At 39.6% G+C, this 19,114-nt stretch overlaps 2 protein-coding genes across 2 annotated transcripts; one reads left to right on the top strand and one right to left on the bottom strand.

Moving 5' to 3' along the window:
- Positions 1-1,203: 1,203 nt before the first annotated feature.
- Positions 1,204-3,673, top strand: LOC141603423 (large ribosomal subunit protein eL18x). Its single transcript, XM_074422900.1, has 5 exons — positions 1,204-1,348; positions 1,448-1,537; positions 1,690-1,818; positions 2,290-2,472; positions 3,327-3,673. Exons 1-5 carry the CDS (start codon positions 1,346-1,348, stop codon positions 3,483-3,485), a joined length of 564 nt encoding a protein of 187 aa, XP_074279001.1. The 5' UTR covers positions 1,204-1,345; the 3' UTR covers positions 3,486-3,673.
- Positions 3,674-4,288: 615 nt separating this feature from the next.
- LOC141603365 (epoxide hydrolase 3-like) lies at positions 4,289-8,342 on the bottom strand. Its single transcript, XM_074422896.1, has 3 exons — positions 7,756-8,342; positions 5,308-5,546; positions 4,289-4,807 (listed from the first exon to the last, which is right to left on the bottom strand). Exons 1-3 carry the CDS (start codon positions 8,224-8,226, stop codon positions 4,561-4,563), a joined length of 957 nt encoding a protein of 318 aa, XP_074278997.1. The 5' UTR covers positions 8,227-8,342; the 3' UTR covers positions 4,289-4,560.
- Positions 8,343-19,114: the final 10,772 nt, after the last annotated feature.

The raw sequence follows: 19,114 nt of genomic DNA, 5'->3' as shown, positions 1-19,114 counted from the left end.
TGATCCATTCGGGGATGGTGAGCAGTTGTTGAGCAGGTATGAGTCGAGACATATGGGCTAGCTGGGATGTGTCACCTTTAGATGATAGAGCCTTCCGCTATAGCTTGAGTAGTTTGTCAGACATTTGTTTAGTTGTTTGGACAGTTGGCTTATGAACATGTAAACCGTTTTTGGCAGTTTGGTTTTTGGGTTGTATTCACTTTAAACTTTATACTATTTAAACGTTGTTTCTTTATTGTCTTTTGATTATCATTGCCTCGGGAAACCGAGATGGTAACAGCTTTATACCTGAGTGGTCCTGGTAAGGCACTTGGAGTATGGGGGTGTTATAGCCGCCGTCCCTCACCCCAATGTCGGCCACGGTTAAAAACAAACTCTTATTTTTGGGATGCACCCCTTTACCCGCTATCCTGCCACCACCAACATCACCAAAGCAACTGCCGATGGACGTTGTGCTTCTCTCCAACGTCGGCGACGACCGCAGTCTCTCAGCCCAATGCAGGCGACAGTTTAAACAAACCCTAATTTAACTAATGAAAATCAATTCCTTAATTTGAGATACTATAATTAATGAAATTAAGAATTAGAATTATTACTTGATCGATACGAGAATTAGCATCTATAATTGTGTAATTTGACGAATTTGATTAATTTTGTGGATTTTGATTAATTTTGAGGTTTTTTTTCTAGGCAAAGGATATACTATGGAAAAATAATGGAAAAAAGTTCATGAAAGAGTAAAACCCGTCTATAAATAAGCAACTACGTTAATGGGGTAGTTGAAAAATATGGTTAAAGTGGTCTTAAATATCGTCTAAAAGTCTACTAATGACTAAACTTAACTAAAGTGAGTAAAATGATTGGAAAAATGGACCGATAATGTATTGATAAGCCAAACTAAGCGAAGCCCAACCCAGACCCTACTAGCCTTGTCAATTACCTTAATGACATGACCCGATACCCAAGCCATAATGAGTCTGCTTATGGACCCGACCCTCCAAAACCCGTCAAATCTATTTAAATGATTCAACTTGACAATGATCCAAAGCCAATCAAACCCGAGCAGATAATTGACCGACTAACCCGACCCGGATATAGTCATGACCCGACATAGCCAAACCCGATTGCCACTTTTACAGTCGTAACATTTGATTAGGGCTTGAGACTTGTATTTGAAAGCATTTTGATAGCATGAAAGTAGAGCCCAACACCAAGATATGACATTTGGACTAATCTCATTATAAACCCAAAATAATAAATAAGCACATAAACCCTAGTTTCCACCTTTACCACTCTCATTTCCCCTCAGCCGCTGCACATCCATCACCTTCCATCTGCAACAACCATGGTATTCTTTCTCTCCTTCCATGAAACCTTACATCCCTCTCTTCCACCTTCATTTCTCTCAATTTTTCATCCTAATTTGTTTGTTTTGTTTGATTTCCAGGGTATTGACTTGAAGGCAGGCGGCAAAAGTAAGAAGACCAAGCGCACTGCCCCCAAATCTAATGATATCTACCTTAAGCTACTCGTTAAGGTATTCTTACACTCCATTTCACATACCCTTTTTCATTTTATGCATAAAAACTTTGATCTTTGTCTTCTATTCTGAACGTTTTAGATATGATGTTGGTGAAATAATGGCGGATTTTTTTTATTTTATTTTATTTTATTTTATTTTATTTTCAGTTGTACCGTTTTCTAGTGAGGAGAACTGGTAGCAGCTTCAATGCTGTTGTTTTGAAGAGACTTTTCATGAGCAAGATCAACAAGGCACCTCTTTCCCTGTCTAGGCTTGTCAAGTACATGGATGGCAAGGTATATAAACCTTTTCTTTATTAATTTTTAGGGTCTGTAATGTGATTTAGATTGCGGGTTTGTCGTAAACGAATGACTGAGACACCCATAGTGGAACGTTAAACAAATGAACGGAATGGAGGGGTACAGGTCTAAGGAGTTAAAATGCCTATGAGTTTGATTGGATTGGTAGCTTAACAGCTTTAGTGAGGCGCAATTGATTTAGGGAAGGCATAATGCCACACCGAAATTACTAATGGCGCTCATATTTTATGAGACGGTGAATAGTAACATGCCCTTGGGCTTAGCTTGTATTGTTGTGACATTAACAAAAAGTGTAGCGACATTTTCATTTTCCTTGATTTAATGGTTTGCTTATAAGGAATTGGAACGTTTTGTTTGTTAGCTATTGAGTTTGGTTAGAATGTTTATGAGGGTTGCCTTAAGTTGGATTATTAGTTAATGCCTGGTGTTATGATGGTTTTTGATTAGGATGGAAAGATAGCCGTTGTAGTTGCTGCGGTTACTGATGATGTTAGGGTTTATGAAGTTCCTGCTCTCAAGGTTTGTGCTCTAAGGTTCACTGAGACTGCTCGTGCTCGCATTGAGAAGGCTGGTGGAGAATGCCTCACCTTTGATCAGTTGGCTCTTAGAGCTCCTCTTGGCCAAAACACGGTATTCACTCTCTTCCAACGACCCGTTATGATGTGCTGTTTCTTTTATGCTTATATATTGGTGGTGCTAATTTTGAATACTTTTAGTTGCTGGTCATTTTTTTGTATTGGTATATGTTGTGTTGGTTTAAATAGCAGTCACGAGTATAAACTAAAGTATAGACGGATTTTAAATGGGATTTGAAGTAGTTTCACAACATATTTTTTTTACAGCTTAAATTGTAACTTCTGTATTGAGCCCAGATCTCTTAACCTGTAAGAAGTATTTACATGGTTGGCAGCAAGTAAATAGTCAGGAGGTACTAGTTAAGATAAATTCTATGGTGTATGCAATTTGCATGCATTTGAAATTGTCAGGATTGCTGCTGTTTTGCATTGCATTTGTTTATTTTCTAGTTCTTATGGCTTCATTGCGCTGCTGTTTGTCATGAATGGTATGTTTTTGGGATGAAGAGCTAAGTAGCCTAGCCATTGTGTATATCATGAGTGGGATATTTTTGGGTGTGAAAGAACCAAGTAGCCATATAGGACATTTTGACTCAAATGACTTTTAAACCTACTTAAATACCACAAAATCGAATGATTTTACTATGCCTATGACGCCTCAAAATGAGTTTGCTTGAACCTTGAGAACCTAAATCAGGTATGTGGTGGTAACGTTCTAAATATAAATCCATGGAATGAACTACCTTTGTTATTGACTGCCGAGTCTTCTGACTTTTGTTTGTGTGATGATATTCAACTCATTTTACTACCTTTGTTCTTGTTTGTAGTGATGATCAAGATTATTTCGATCATCACTTGCCCTATCTGATAATTGACGAAACTGATGCACTTTGGTAATATTGTTTGCAGGTTCTTCTGAGAGGTCCTAAGAATGCCAGGGAGGCAGTGAAGCACTTTGGGCCAGCTCCTGGAGTACCCCACAGCCACACCAAGCCTTACGTTAGGGCTAAAGGCAGGAAGTTCGAGAAAGCCAGAGGTAGACGTAACAGCCGTGGTTACAAGAATTAAGTTGGTTCTTCATCTGATGAGAGCAAACCCCCCCATGTTTTTAGTTGTCTCAAGACACATGTTGACTAATGTGTTTCTATTTTGGTTTATGTTTCCAGTTTGTTGCATTGTTTTATTAGTGAACCAGAATGCTAGCGGTACGAGATTTTGCTCTATATATATTTCTAGTACCTGTTCAAGTGAGCTTACTTATGATTTTGCTTTTGTTTTTTGTTTGAATTTGGGAAAAGTAGCACGTTAATCCCAAATGTCTGCTAGTGGAATGTAATCAAACCCCTTTAGTTCATTAGGTGCAAATTAGATCCAAACATTTGGTTGACGTGCAATTAGCCAATTTCATTTTCTTTTCAAAACTAACATAAAAAAAAATTGTTACAATGGTATTTTTGTTAAATACTCCCTCTACTTTAATTATTTTGTTTACCTTTGGTTTTAGCACAAAGACCACCGAAAGAGGAGGGCGCCAATTATTGGAAAGAAAATGGACCAAATTCAGTATGGAGAATCAAATTGCCATCGTCGTCATTATCAAAATAGAAGGGAGTAGTCTATAGCTCTATACCAAGCTTAATCATAAATGTCCTGTCCAGTAATAAAATATGTCTCGTAATAAGTCTGGCCTACAACCGTTGCAAGTTACAACGAAGGCATGTAAAGCAGTAAAAGCACATCAGTGACATCACCCCTCAAAAAAATGTTAGTATGGATAGATTTATATCTGATGTAAATTATCCTTGTTTAGTTTATTACAACAATTGCAAACAAGAATTTGTGTTTTTGAGCATTGATAAGAAATGGACCTCTTTAAAAACGACAGTAGATTGACGATCCAAGTATAGTCAAGAACGCTTAAAATTTCTTACATTTAATCCACGTGGGATACATAAAGCACATCATGTGTTCAGTGAGTACAGTTTCTCATACTTGTCCACTTTTACAACAAAGGAACGGACGACTTTGGCGCCTAGAAAATAAACCTTAATACAGTCTAGTAGTAAGTACATTATTTATCCGAAAACACGTAGCATATCAAGGACATGGATCTTTCTGGTGAAGTCTAGAATTACCAAGAGTGTCAGAATTTAGCAAAGAAATCTTGAATATGGTTGCTTATTTCTTCTGGCCTTTCTTGGTTGATGAAGTGAGCCGCATCTTCAATCACCACAACTTCCTCCAACAGTGGTACATCTTTCTTAAAGCCACCCTTGTGCAAGTAATCTTTGATGTTCGGAAAATTGTATGTTAAGTCCAGAGCCCCTAATATGAACTTTGTGGGTACTTTTATTTGCACCCCTGTCCATGGTGCCGTGAGCTCCCAATTCCTGCAAGCAAGAAAACACAGGAATTCAGGATGCAATATTACTCCCAAATGCAACGTTACATGGTAAGCAAACTCGTCTAAGAGCTCATAGCACTGAAAAACACAGAACACTCTTCGATTAGCAGAAACATTACAGACATAAATATTACTCTGTTAGCCTCGAGTATTTTGAAGTTGCGAAATTTTTTTCATGCTCTGTCAATTGAGTGGAATAGCAACGTTTCTTATATTGCACTAACTGACCAAGTGAAATCTCCTTCAAATCTAGACTCATGGCTATGTGAGCATGTTACCCACTTTAATGGCCTGTTTCCGTTTTAATTAAACACCATGTGATCACAACTCTTCTTAAAACTTGTCTCAAGTGCAAATGCTACATTTCTAAAGGGATTAGTTAAGTTCGTAGTCTACTGTTAATAGGATTGTGAAGAACTGATATGAATTGGAAGAAAATCAATAATAACTAAGAAGACTAGACCAAGAAGACTAGAATAGACATACAGATTCATGCAACGATAGTAGTTCAAGCTTCCACTAAACCCCGTCTGCTTGAATTTTTCAGCAAAATAGTTGACGTCATCCTCTGTAAGCCATGGAGGCAAAGGGATGGTCTTATCTGCCAAACCTGCCAATCTTCCTTTTGGTATGAGAGGCGGCCCTGGATCACGTGATACCAGGAATTGCTTCATAAGCTTTACAGTGTCAACACTTGCAAATTCTTCCTCCATATTTCCAGGTTCCTATAGGAGAATAGCAATTAAGTCAGACATTGATGCACCAGTGACGAGCAACTTCAAATTTGCCAGTTATGTAATTTCAGGTCAAGCAACATTTAAAGGCACGTTCAGAATAGTACAACTACTATGAGAGGGTCTTAAGTCTGAAATCAACCCAATAACTCTAGTTAAAAAATATATAGTATATAAGAATTTGGGTTTGTTTTACATGTTAAGACTCGCCCAATACTACTACTTATATGAGAAGGCTCCCTTGGGATAGAGGTAATAATTACTGGAGTAATGGAGCGTAAAACAAGACGAAATAGGAGAAGATTGGTGGTTGTGGAGGGAGGAAAGCAACCAAGCTGCACGTAACCTAACTTCGAAGATCCTAAAAAAGTACTTTGTAATAAGTTCTAGTTTGTTTGGGCCCGAGCTGTTTCATTACAACACCAAGCTTTCAAATCATTCACTAAAGGCAAATGTACCTCCACCTTAGATTGTGGGTAGTTCTTGAAAAATACTATTGTAGAAGGATATTTGAGTCAAATAACAAGGGGTTTTCCATGTAAATCTGTTTTAAAAGAACTATTTTCTCCCTGAACTTAGTTCGGCTACTTACTATTTCAGTTTTCTGCATTATTTTTTATTCCTCAGGGTAAGTAAGATTCAAACACTCTCAGACTAGACAATATTGAAAATACTACACAAAGGCGAAGGAAATTCATACGTTCCCCTATTTAATTCAATTATCCCCATTTGACCATTTCATTCTCAAAAACAAATAAAATTACTTGGGGCTAATATGTTTATTCATTGGTATCCACGATATCGCTTCCAGGGAAAAAAAATCATATCTGAGCATCCAATGTATGACTTCAGACAGCAATAAAGGTAGCATTGCAATCTTAGTCATGATCAAATAAATGAAAAGAAATTGGCACACAACAATTGACTAAACTAATCCAACAGGAATTAATAAATGCATTAGTACAAAAGATGCCGCTAAATTTACGAACAGCAGAAATAGTTGGTGAGAGTCTTTTGAATCTTATTTTATCAACTTTATCAGTTTATCATGGCTTCATCTTTTGAATCTTATTTTATCAACTTTATCAGTTTATCATGGCTTCATGACCAAGCATTATCCAAGAAATTATGTATCTGAACATGAAATTAATGTTACTTAACTAACCAAAAATTATATACGCTCATTTTACCAACGCAAACCAAAATCGACTGAATCTAAACACCAACCACAAACTATTCACAAATTCTTGTTTCAGACGGACACTTTTCGTCTTATTTTTCAGACGGGCATATGTGACCATTTTATAGTTAAATGTAACCACAATGGTATAGGCAGTGTTACAGCTTATGGTAACTGATGATAACTGGTTTTTCAATGGTTGTCACATTTAACTGTAAAATGGTTACAAAATCCCGCCCGTCTGAAGCAAGACGCACTGCAAACTATTTGGTGAGCCTGAGGTATACTAAGTTAGTAACGCGACAGATTGAGGAAGTTAAACAAACGAAGGAGAACAGTTCGCTAGATTAATAACTACACTGTACACAAGAGGGTGTGGTAGTCCGCTAGATTAATAAATACTGTACAGATGAGCAATCCTACCAAATTTTCCGACGCGAGACGATTAGCTCATACACATACAAGTATTTATGAATATGATTTTAGAAGTCCTCCTTTCACCTTACCCATTTCCAGTTAGTGTCTATTTTAGTTCGTAACCAATGATGAGCGAGGGAGCTAGCCCAGGCTGCCGCCCTTCAACAACAAAATCCAAAATTTTTAGTTAAATTCTTCAAACTCTTTTCGAGTGTACCTTGTGCTTATATTAATACTCATCCGCCCCCCTAAATTTTTCTGCCCCTAAGCTCAAATACTGGCTCCGTCACTGCCCTTACCTATCCAAAATATCTATTGGGTGACTGAAATGAAGCTAAAGTAAATACAACCAAATCGATCCAAATCCGAACCGTATGACGAGTTTGCGAGCTACTTATGAATAAGTTTTCTATCAAATTGTTAATTATCCTAATACTCCCTACGGAAATTAATGAGCAGACCAAATTGAGACAAATGTGTAGTTAGTTAAACAAGAGCATTAATTTCCAATTAGCAAATTAAGCAAAACAACAATAACAACCCAGAAATAAAACACACAAACAAACAAACAAAGAAAATAAAAGCATAAAAAATACTTCGTACCTGAAATCTACAAATATAGAAATCATCACCAAAAGCAAGTTTAAAGCCATCAATAGGTTTGAAACTTGGATTCCTTGGCATAAAAGGAACACTTAAATTAACCAAAGCCTTAACCCTATCACCTCTAATCATTACAAAATTCCAAGCAATAATAGCACCCCAATCATGACCCACAAGAAACACTTGCTCAACACCAAGTTGATCAAGCAGTGCTATCAGATCACCAATCACATGAAATGCCGAATACGCCGTCACGGAACTGGGAACGTCCGTATCCCCGAACCCACGAAGGTCCGGGGCTACGGCACGGTACCCAGCCGCAGATAAGGCAAGTAGCTGATGTCTCCATGAGTACCATAGCTCTGGGAATCCATGAAGGAAGAGGATTGTACCTTTTGTGGGTTCTCCTATTGTTGCTATGTGCATGTTTATGCCATTTACTTGGAGTTTTTTGTGCTCTATTTTCTCCATTTTTTTGTGTGTTGTTGATTTGTGTGGGGGAAGAGTGTGGATTTTATAAGAGTTGGACTTTGGATTTGGGTGATCGGGTTGTTGTTAGGTGGGTGGTAAAATTTCTTGTTTTTACGGTGTTAGGAGGAGTTTGGGTAATTAAATGAAGAAGGAAAAAAGGTGGCCAGTGTTTACTGTCATACTGTGTATGTGTGGGTAAATGTGGGTAAATTATAGGGATATTTCATAGGAATAATCCATCCTATAGGTGGTCTGCTTAAATCACTACATCCTATCAGTTATTCCAATTAAATCCATCCTATACAACCTATCTTCCCATAACAGTTTGAGGTAACCGGTTACCTGCTCATAAGGTCATATTTTAAAAGAACAAAAAATCTAAAACTAATAAAACAATATTAAATTCTAAAATCAACCAAAAAAACTCCCCCCCCCCTCCCCCTCCCTTTCTCACTTCCCTGTCTCATTATCACGGCTCTCACTTCCTCGTTATCCCACCCAACAAACCCCCACCATACCACCCAATTTCTCTTTTCCGATCATCAACGGACGCTCTAGATTCTAGAACCACACTTCACAACTATGCAAAAATCGACCACAAAATACCCACCATACTCCACTGACGTCGCCGTCATCAATCACCTCTCTCACTCCCATCCTAACACCACTCAAAGTTGCCGCCACCACCGCCGTTAAACAACCACTAAATGGTTGTCTTTGAAATCTACTTGTATACCCTAGTAGATCTAGGATTTTGTTTTGGGGTTTTGGAGAGGTGAATAAGGGAAGAAGGGGAGTGAGAAGGAGGGTGATGGTGGCACCGGAGGGGAACAAGAGAAGTGAGGAGGGTGGAGCCGAAGGATAGTAATGTTGGTGTTGGTGAGGAAGAGGGGGAGTGATGAGTAACAGGCGCATGTGGGGAACAATGGGGTGGGGAGGAGCGGTGGTGCTGGTGGTGGTCACGGGGGATTGGGGATTGGGGATTGGTGATTGGTGATTGGTGATTTCAGCAATGTCGGCGGCGTTATGGGAGGGCGAGGTAGAGGTGGCCGGCGATATCGTTGTGGCGAGGTAGGCTTTTGGATGGTGGGATTGGTGAGATGAGTGTTTTTAAGAAAAGAAGGGGAAGGAGGTACAAATTTAAGAGTTAAACAAAGAGGGAGAAAAAGGTTACCTGATAAAACCGGTCAAGAAATTGAGTGAGTTTGTTATTGGAAGGTATATTGTATAGGTTGGATTTAATTGGAATTATTGATAGGATAGAGTAATTAATGCACACCACCCATAGTAGGGAGTAGTATACACTCATAGTAGTTACAATAAAAAATTTAAATAAGAAGAAAAGAAAAAAGAACCCAATTAACTACCCGCTACTTTTTTTTTTTTTTTTCAATTTATCAAATTTCAAATTTTATCAAATTTAACATTTTTTCTATTATTTGTACTCGAATTTTATCAAGCTTATAGTTCGTAATCATTAAATTACACTACATATTCACTAAATTCAAAGTGAATGTCAATATGTCATAGTATCATATGGTGAATATTACACTATATGGTACATATTTATCAAATTACATCATCATATTCACTTAATTAAAAGTGAATATAATAGTATCATTTGGTGAATATCATACCACATAACACATATTCATCACATTACACTATCATATTCACTAAACGTAAAATGAATATCATAGTGACATAAGATAAATATCACACCAGAAATCACAATTTAACTATGAATAATGAGAGATTGAGAAATAACTTCAATTCACACCCATAAACTGATGGTTTTATTCAAGTTAAGTGCACACTTGGGAATATCAGCAGATGCATGGAGTAGCATTCCGGGACCCCAATACCAGAAAGCTAATTCTTTGCATTTTGTCCATTTTTATGCTCAAAACTATACAAATTTTTGTATCATAATAATATTGAAGGGTAATCCACCTAATAAAGCAATTTAACCAACGGATTTTGACCCAGAAACATAAATTTAATTCAATCAGACGATTAAAAACGATCAAAAATATAGATTCTTTGGATTTTATGAATATAGGAGAGAAGGGGGTTTTGTTTTGTGGTAATCACTTTTGGTAAGTGAAGAGTAAAAGGAAGGAGTGGGGTAGGTAGTTATATTTTTACAGGATATATACATGTTATTTCTTTTTTCTTTTCTTTTCTTTTTTCCTTTTAAATGAATAAGGAGCATGAAGGACTATACTCCTGGGAGTATAGTATAAGGATTGGTAAATGTGGGTTGGACAGGACTCCACAGAGCGGACATTTCCTACTCGTATACACGTCGATTACGCATCTTTTCTTATTTTAAACTAGCTTAGCATCCGTGCAAAATTGCACGGGCATATATAAAAAATACCCCCTCTCATCCACTATATTATTTTCTATTTTTTTTTAAACGGATTATTCAGGTTTTTCCTTTTCCTTTTTGAGAAAGTTTTTATTAATATTATAGTCCTAATCTCTCCAATCACCAAACCCCACCATATTCTTTATTAATATTTAATCTTAATTATTTCTACCTCTCTCCAATAACCAAACCTCACTCATCTCATTTATTAATATTTAATCATAATTATTTATACCTCTCTCCAAACATCAAACACCACCCATATATATAATACTCCCTCCCTTAATCCTTGTGCCTACTACTAAGGGAAAGGGAAAAAAATAGTGGATGAGAGGGGGTATGTTAATAATCATTTGAAATTTTATAGTTATAATATTATTTAATATTAGAGATAATTGTTGATTATAGCCTTTTAAAAATCACTTTTTAAAAATTATAGGCTTATATATATATATATATATATATATTTTTGAAAATTACAGCCATAATAACAGTTCTGATCAAAATTACAACCAAAAGTTTTACTCTGTTGGAAAATTGAGATAAATTTGAATTTTTGTTATTTAAGTTCATTTTTTAGGACGAAAATACTCTTACCTAGGTGACCTAGGTCGTTGGGACTGGGTCACTCCTGACCTGAGTGACCTAGGTCGTTGGGACTGGGTCACTCCTGGCTTTGCGGTCCTCACTCGCTACATGAGTGACCTAGGTCGTTGGGACTGGGTCACTCCTGGCTTTGCGGTCCTCACTCGCTGGGAGTGGGTGACCTGAGTGACCTAGGTCGTTGGGACTGGGTCACTCCTGGCTTTGCGGTCCTCACTCGCTACATGAGGCCATAGTTCGTCCTGAGCTGCTGGAGAAGGGGACCTCTCCTGCTACTTTAGGCCCTGGACTGCTGTTGGAGGTATGAACCTTTATTTCGTGTCATAAGAGATTATTTCTTCTTGTTATCGAATAGCGAAAGATCGTAATTGATCATCTTGTTTTGCAGGCGTGGGTATACTCCTACTTTCCGGAATTTGCGACCAAGAGGACGGAGCCTGGGCCGAGAGCCTATCCCTTTGTGAGGGATTGGGTGATGTGTCGTAGGAAGAGCCGACGCTCTTCTTATGATGTCTGTCGACGGGGAGTGAATGCCCTGAAGTTGAGTGACGTAAGTACTTTTTAATGACTTGTCCTTCATTTGTTTATTCATTACCTTCTAGAAGCGATCATGAGAACGACCACTTGTTTGCTTGTCTTAGTGGGTGCCCAGGCCTTGGGTGGACTACCTTGACGCCCCTCCTTTCGTGGCCGAGGTCCTTCGACCTAGGAGCTCGAGTCGATTGCTGTTGAGGACGTCGATGGGTCTAGTGTGGTATCTGGGCAAGCGCTTGACTCGTCAGTGCTCTCGTGATGCTTTCACGGTTCCCATCGATCCTCCTCGGACGATGTTTAGGGAGCCTTCCGACGCTGAGAGGGAGGCGGACTTAGCAGACGTCGGTGGCGACGCTCTTCTTCTTCCTGGCAAGGATTACTCTGCGTTCATTCGCCGGAGGCTGGCATACTGGCCGGTCGTGGTAAGTGCTTCATTTTTCCTTTTTGAGTTGTCTTGATAAAATGATGAATGATCATCAAATAAAGAATTCATTTGAATTTTGTAGGAGGTTGAGGAGGCGGGCGTCGAGCCCCCAGCGTACCCCGAGACCCTCGAGTACACTGACGCAACGGGTATGATGACGATCTCCGATCTTCGCGACTTTGGTGAGGCGGTTACAGATGCTGGCCTGAATGAGTGGCAGCACTTGGTCTGGAGGGTAGGCTCCCGACTCAGTTAGCTTTTGCTGTTGTATAAGAATACATTTGTCCATTTTGTCCATTTATTGAGAGCCTTTGTTTATCGAAATGCAGGTTGCACCGTCTAGGTACGTGGCTCTGTGGGGGTAGCCAACCGACTACGGGCTACTACCATTGAGGCACTTGCTGGCGGTCGAGGACGACAGGTATGACCCTTTCATTTACTTTATTTTGAATTTTCTAATTTCTTTGCATTTGAAACGATTTAAATGAGGCATTTCTTTGTCATTTGCAGAGGGAGCGTGAGCTAGCGCAGTCCCAGGAGGAGACGGCTCGCCTGCTGAAGGAGTTAGAAGTTCGAGACGCCGAGATTTCCGCCCTCGAGGCCAGGGTCACTGAGTGGGGCGACCAGGAGTAGTTGTCTCTGTTTTTTTTTGCTTCTGTTGCTTGTACCGCACACATTTTGCACACTTTAGGACTTCATTTTGGACTTTGGACTTGTTTTCGGGCAAGAGCCCCCCAGTTTCATGTACATACAACATTTTGATTGTATATATGACGGCCTGAGTGCCTTTGCTGTTGGGTTGTCTTATTTGTTCCTGCAGGTTAGCTTTGAACAGGTTTGGTAGATGACGGTTTACGCCGTCATGCTGCCGAAATTTACATAGAAATCGCACATAAAACACATATTGTACATATGGCCTAAACTAGCGCAAAACAAAGAAAAGACCTAAAAAAATGCGAAAAATTGCCCAGAAATGAGCGCAAAAATTGCCGAAAATGACCGGACGGTAGGGAGGGCTACCCCCTAAAAAAACGAAAAAAGAAACGTATAAGTTTGAAATGAAATGTGAAACGGAAGTGAAATGATTCCCCCCAAAAAAAAAAAAAAATCAAATGTATAAGCTTGAATTGAAATGTGAAACGGGAGTGAAATGATTCCCCAAAAAAAGAAAATAAAATGAAATGGGTAAGTGTGCTTATTTGCCAAAAATGTCGATTTCGCCTCGAAAAGCGTGCCCGGAAAATTAGGAAACAAAAATATATGGTAATTTGACGGAATTACCAAAACAAAAACCTATACGAATAGAAAATTATATCAAGAGGAATTAGGAAAGATCCAACGCGGAAAAAATCACAGAAACCCTCTGAGGAAGAGGCGCAGCACGAGCTGCGACCCTTCGAAAAGGTGCAGCAAATGCTGCGCCATTTCCCCAGTTTGCCAGTTCTGACAGATTTTAGGGAGCTTTTATTCACACAATTCTTCCGTCCTCCTTCCGTCTAGAATACAAAATTCTCCTATTATATAGAAAAAAATTTACAAATTATAGATGCCTTGGAAAACCGTCTCAAAGAATGGACAAACGAATTTACAAATGTCGAGAAGCATGGTATGGGTGCTTTCAATTTGGGGTCAATCTTGAGCTTGAAACTGGTGAAGGTTGTTAAACTGTTCTTGGATGCTTGTCTCGAATATTGGGACCCTAATTTCCACGTTTTCGCCTTCCTTGGAGGTGATATCTGTCCTTTTCCTGAGGAGATTGCTGCAATTGGTGGATGGGACCCAGAAAATATGCCTGCTATAACTTCTAGCTCTCAAGGGTATAAAAACAAGTTTAGAGATTTGCTTAGACTGACTAAGGCTGAGGTTGACCGTCTTGTAACCTCAAAAGAAGTCCGCAAGCTTGATTTTATTGGTCAATTTATAAGCAGGGAAGACCCTTCGATCTCTTATGTGGCGAGGCGTAGGGCATTCAGGTTTTGCCTATTGCATGGTTATGTCCTCCAAGGGCATGTGGATAAGGAGATGAGAGGTGAACCTCGTTACTTGAGCTTGATTGAGCAAATGGAGCTGCGCAGGAGCCCAGCTTGTTTGTGTCTAGGAGAGAGTATATTGGGATTGGATAACAGGAAAGCCAACCGCGAGCTCCCTTATTTAGGAAGTCCTATCATTCTGCAGGTAAGAACGCAACCTCTTTTTTCTCTTCTTTTTCTTTTTAATTCATTTTTTTTGTCGTTTTTTTTTGTTTTTTTGGTTGGACATTAATTCCTGTCTTGGTAGGTTTGGCTCATGGAGCGTCTACGGTTGATCGAGCCCTCAGCTAATACACCTGCGTACCATGCTCGGTCGATTGCGATGAGGACCAGACTCTATATGGTAAACTTTACTTGGGTTTGCAATTATTGGGAGAACAAGCTCAAGAATGAGGATGGTCCCTTGATCAGATAAGTGGTGCCATGGTGGCATCTCAAGTCAGTTACTAGAGTTTCGTCTTTGGATCCTACTCGATCGGTGCGCATTCCTGGCTTGGAATTTATGGTATGCATCTTCCCGGAGAGACTGATGAGGCAGGTGGGTCTAAAACAGAAGATTCCTTTGCTTTATACCGTTCCTGAGACTACGGTGGCACATACTGCCGAGAGTCGTAGAGAGTGGGCTCTCAAATAGGCTCAAAGAAACCTGTGGTTCCTACATTCTTCGGTAAGTTCATTATGGGTATCAGATTCTTACTTGCAGTGGAGGAAGACTACTATTCCTGAGGAATGCGAGAAGTTGAGGAAACGCGAGCATGTTGACTACAAGATCCGTGAGGTAGCAAAGGAGAACCAGAAATATTTGACTGAGGGGGAGGAAGAAGCCGGATTTCGAGTCGTTCATCCGTCGAAGAAACCGAAGACTTCTCCTGCCGTAGAGATGGTGGTTGATCGAAATGGTAAAGCTAGACCGCGAGAAAGACCCTTGGTGATAAGGTCCGAGATAGCACAGGAGCGCCCGGCTCGTGGTCGAGATAAAAAGTATGATAAAAATGACAAAGGCAAGGGAAAGATGGAAGAATAGCCTAAGTCGTAGTATTATTTATTATTATTATTTGTAATAAATGGTGGGGTTTTTAGAATCCTAGCCTATTTGTTATTTTTATTATTTATATTATGCGGCGTATTATTATTATTATTAAGGAAAAAATGAATAAAATATTAATTAGTTATGAAACTATTGTGATTTCCCTTTATTATTCTTGTCGAATTTCAAATGCAAATGCAAATATCCTTCTATTTACATTTAAAATAATGGGTTGTATCCTGTGAAGGATTGCCTACGTATTCATTTTAAAAATGAAATCAAACCCTTGCGCGTAGTTCAAGTAAATGCAAAAGAATAATTTTTCTAAGCAAGAGCTTTTAGCGAACTAGAAAATGAGCATGAGCTTTACTTACTCCTAAAACACAATTCAATTTATTTGATGATATGAGGATGACGAATTGTCAAAATGCAAGAGCAAGGTGACATGAGCCTTATTTCAGTGGGCCAGGGGTAGTTTTTATTTTGTGTCGCATGAGCGGCACGTGGGTGTTACGCGTGGTGCGTTCATATCTTATTCTAGGCATAATATCGTTTTAATTGGTCGAGGTTAGTCGGGTTAGCAAATTCATTCCCATCTAGGTCCGAGATTCTAACCACACCCCCGGGAGTATGGACTTGACCAAGAATGGTCCGGCCCAGTTGGGTTTGAACTTTCCTCGTGGATCGACAGGTAAAAGAGCACTAACTGATTTGAGAACTAAGTCTCCTTCTTTGATGTTTCTAGGCTTAATCCTTTTGTTGAAGGCTCGTTTAATACGTGCCTGATATGTTTGCATATTATGTAATGCGCGCAATCTTCGTTCATCCAAGAGGATGAGTTCTTCATATCTCTCTCTCTTCCAATCGGCTTCTGGAATTTAACTTTTGAGTAGAATACGTAAGGATGGGATTTCTAGTTCAACTGGTTGCACAACTTCCATGCCGTAAGTCAAATAGAAAGGAGTAGCCCTAGTGGGCGTCCTAACGGATGTGCGATATCCCCATAAGGCGAATGATATCTTACTTGGCCAATTTCGATAATTATCGATCATTTTCTTAAGGATTGTGACAACATTCTTGTTGGCTGCCTCCACTGCGCCATTAGTTTGTGGTCTGTACAGTGAGGAATAGTGGTGCTTGATTTTGTACTTGGCTAGCAATTGTTCAGTCTCAGCCTGGAAATGTGATCCATTGTCACTGATGATCTCATGTGGGCAACCATATCGACAGATGATATTGGTTTGTATGAACTTTGCCACGTTTTCGGTTGTAAGACTAGTGTAAGATGCGGCTTCTACCCATTTGGTGAAATAGTCTATAGCCACTAAAATGAAACAGTGACCTCCAGTTCCGGCTGGGGTGATCTTCCCGATGATGTCGATTCCCCAAGCAGAAAATGGCCAAGGAGATGTCATGGTGTAGAGTAGTGAAGGAGGGACGTGTTGCACATTCCCGATGATTTGGCAGTTGTGACAATGTCTGATATATTTGATGCAATCGGATTTCATCGTGGTCCAGTAATATCCCAAACGCGTGATTTTCTTTGCCATCATTGGTCCACTTATGTGAAGGCCACATTCTCCATCATAGACTTCTTCCATTACCTTCTGTGCCTGTGAATGATCAAGGCAACGCAAGACTACACCAAGAGGTATTCTTTTATATAATTCTCCTTGCATAAGGACGTATTGAGAGGCGAGTAGGCGTATAGCACGTTGTCCTCTCTTATCCATATCCGGCGGATAGGTGCCATTGAGCTTGAAATTTAGAATGGCTTGAAACCAAGGCTCCCCTGGGTTTTCTTCTTCATCTGTGATTTGGTGCACATAGGCCGGTTCTGACCATCGTTCGATGCATAAAGGCATTTCTACCATATCATCTGGCATATTAATCAGAGATGCAAGTTTTGCAAGAGCGTCTGCAAACTAATTTTATTCTCGAGGTAAGTGTAGATAAGTCACTTAATCGTAGAATTGGGCAACTTGGTCTATCCTGGCCTGATAGGGTGCTAGACTTTCACTCCGAATTTTCCAAGATCCCGTAATTTGGTTGATGATCAAGGATGAATCTCCGTGAAGTCGAAGATTTTTGATGTTTAAGCCTACTGCCGCTTGTAGTCCAATGAGGCAAGCTTCGTATTCTGCTGCGTTATTTGTCACCTCGAAGTCGAATTTAACAGAGAGTGGTGTGTACTCACCTTCAGAAGAAATGAGCAATACCCCTAATCCAAATCCTCTTAGGTTCGGCACTCCATCAAAATAAAGGTCCCAAAAATCTACATTGGTTTGAAGTATATCTTCATCCGGAAATGACCATGTGTCTATTGCTTGGGTGTCGTTGATAGGGTTTTCTGCGAAGAACTCGGCGACGGCACGCCCTTTTATAACTTTCAGAGGTACGTATTTGAGATCGAATTCTGAGAGCATTAAGGTCCATCTTGCTAGGCGTCCGTTGAGAACGGGTTTTTCGAAGAGGTATTTCACAGGATCCATTTTGGAGTACACCTTGACGGAATAGCTAAGCATGTAATGGCATAGCTTCTTTATTGCCCACACAAGAGTGAGGCATGTCTTTTCGAGCGTTGTGTACTTGCATTTATACTCCAAGAACTTTTTACTAAGGTAGTAGATAGCTCTCTCTTCTTTTCCGACGGTTTGTGCTAGCATAGCCCCCATGGCTGTTTCGGTCACTGTGAGATATAAACCAAGAGGTTGATCTCGTTGAGGAGGCATGAGCACTGGTGGTTTGGCTAGTATCTCCTTGAGTTTGTCGAACGCCTTTTGACAATCGTCAACCCATATGGTGTGATCTGTTTTCTTGAGCTTTTTGAAAATGGGTTCACAGATCATGGTGAGTTTCGATATGAATCGACTTATATATTGCACCTTGCCTAATAATCCTCGAACTTCCTTCTCTGTTTGAGGTTGTGGCATTTCAATTAGAGCTTTGATTTTGGAAGGGTTTATTTCTATCCCTCGTTGACTGACGACATATCCTAGAAGCTTGCCCGACGTCACCCCAAATGCACATTTCTGAGGATTAAGCCTCATGTTGTACTTTCGTAGTCTTAAGAAGAATTTGTGAAGGTTATTAATGTTCCCCTCTCTATCCTTGGACTTGACGATCATATCATCTACATACACCTCGACTTCTTTATGCATCATGTCATATAGGAGCGTAGTTGCAGTGCGTTGATACGTAGCTCCAGCATTGATTAATCTGAATGGCATCACGGTATAACAATATGTGCCCCATTGAGTAATAAAGGCAGTCTTACGCATCTCTTCTATGACCATCTCTTCTATGAAGGACTCGCTTTGTTCAAGTCTCTGAAATCAACACAAACACGGATTCTCCCATCCTTTTTGGGTACGGGTACTATGTTGGCTACCCAGTCTGAGTACTCGGAAAATTTGATGAACCCAACTTTGAATTGTTTATCGACTTCTTCTTTGATCTTAAGAGCCCATTTTGTCCTCATTCGACGAAGCTTCTGTTTAACATGTTTGAAACCTGGTTTGATCGGAATTCTGTGTTCGGCAATATCTCTGTCGATCCCTGGCATGTCTTTGTAGGACCAAGCAAAAACGTCTTTGAACTTATGTAGGAGGTCTATGAAGCTAGCCCTTTCGGTTGGACTCAAGGTTGTCCCTATCCTAAGTTCTTGGAGTTCTAGTTCAGTTCCTACATTGATGGGTTCAGTGTTCTCTATAACTGGTGCCCCTTCCCCCTTTTGTAATATTTCTTTGGCTATATAGGGAGATAGTTCGATTGAGTCTGGGTCTGGGTCATCCTCATTATCATCGTAAACAGAATTGCATTCAGAATAACACAAAGAGTAAGCAGAATCCGATTTATTCATATTTAATTTTGAAAATAATTGAAACAAAGAAGCC

This window comes from Silene latifolia, chromosome 1 (genome assembly GCF_048544455.1).
Source record: "Silene latifolia isolate original U9 population chromosome 1, ASM4854445v1, whole genome shotgun sequence".
Lineage (NCBI taxonomy): Eukaryota > Viridiplantae > Streptophyta > Magnoliopsida > Caryophyllales > Caryophyllaceae > Silene > Silene latifolia.
Note: the sequence above shows the minus strand (reverse complement) of the source record. Positions and strands in the feature narration are given on the sequence as shown.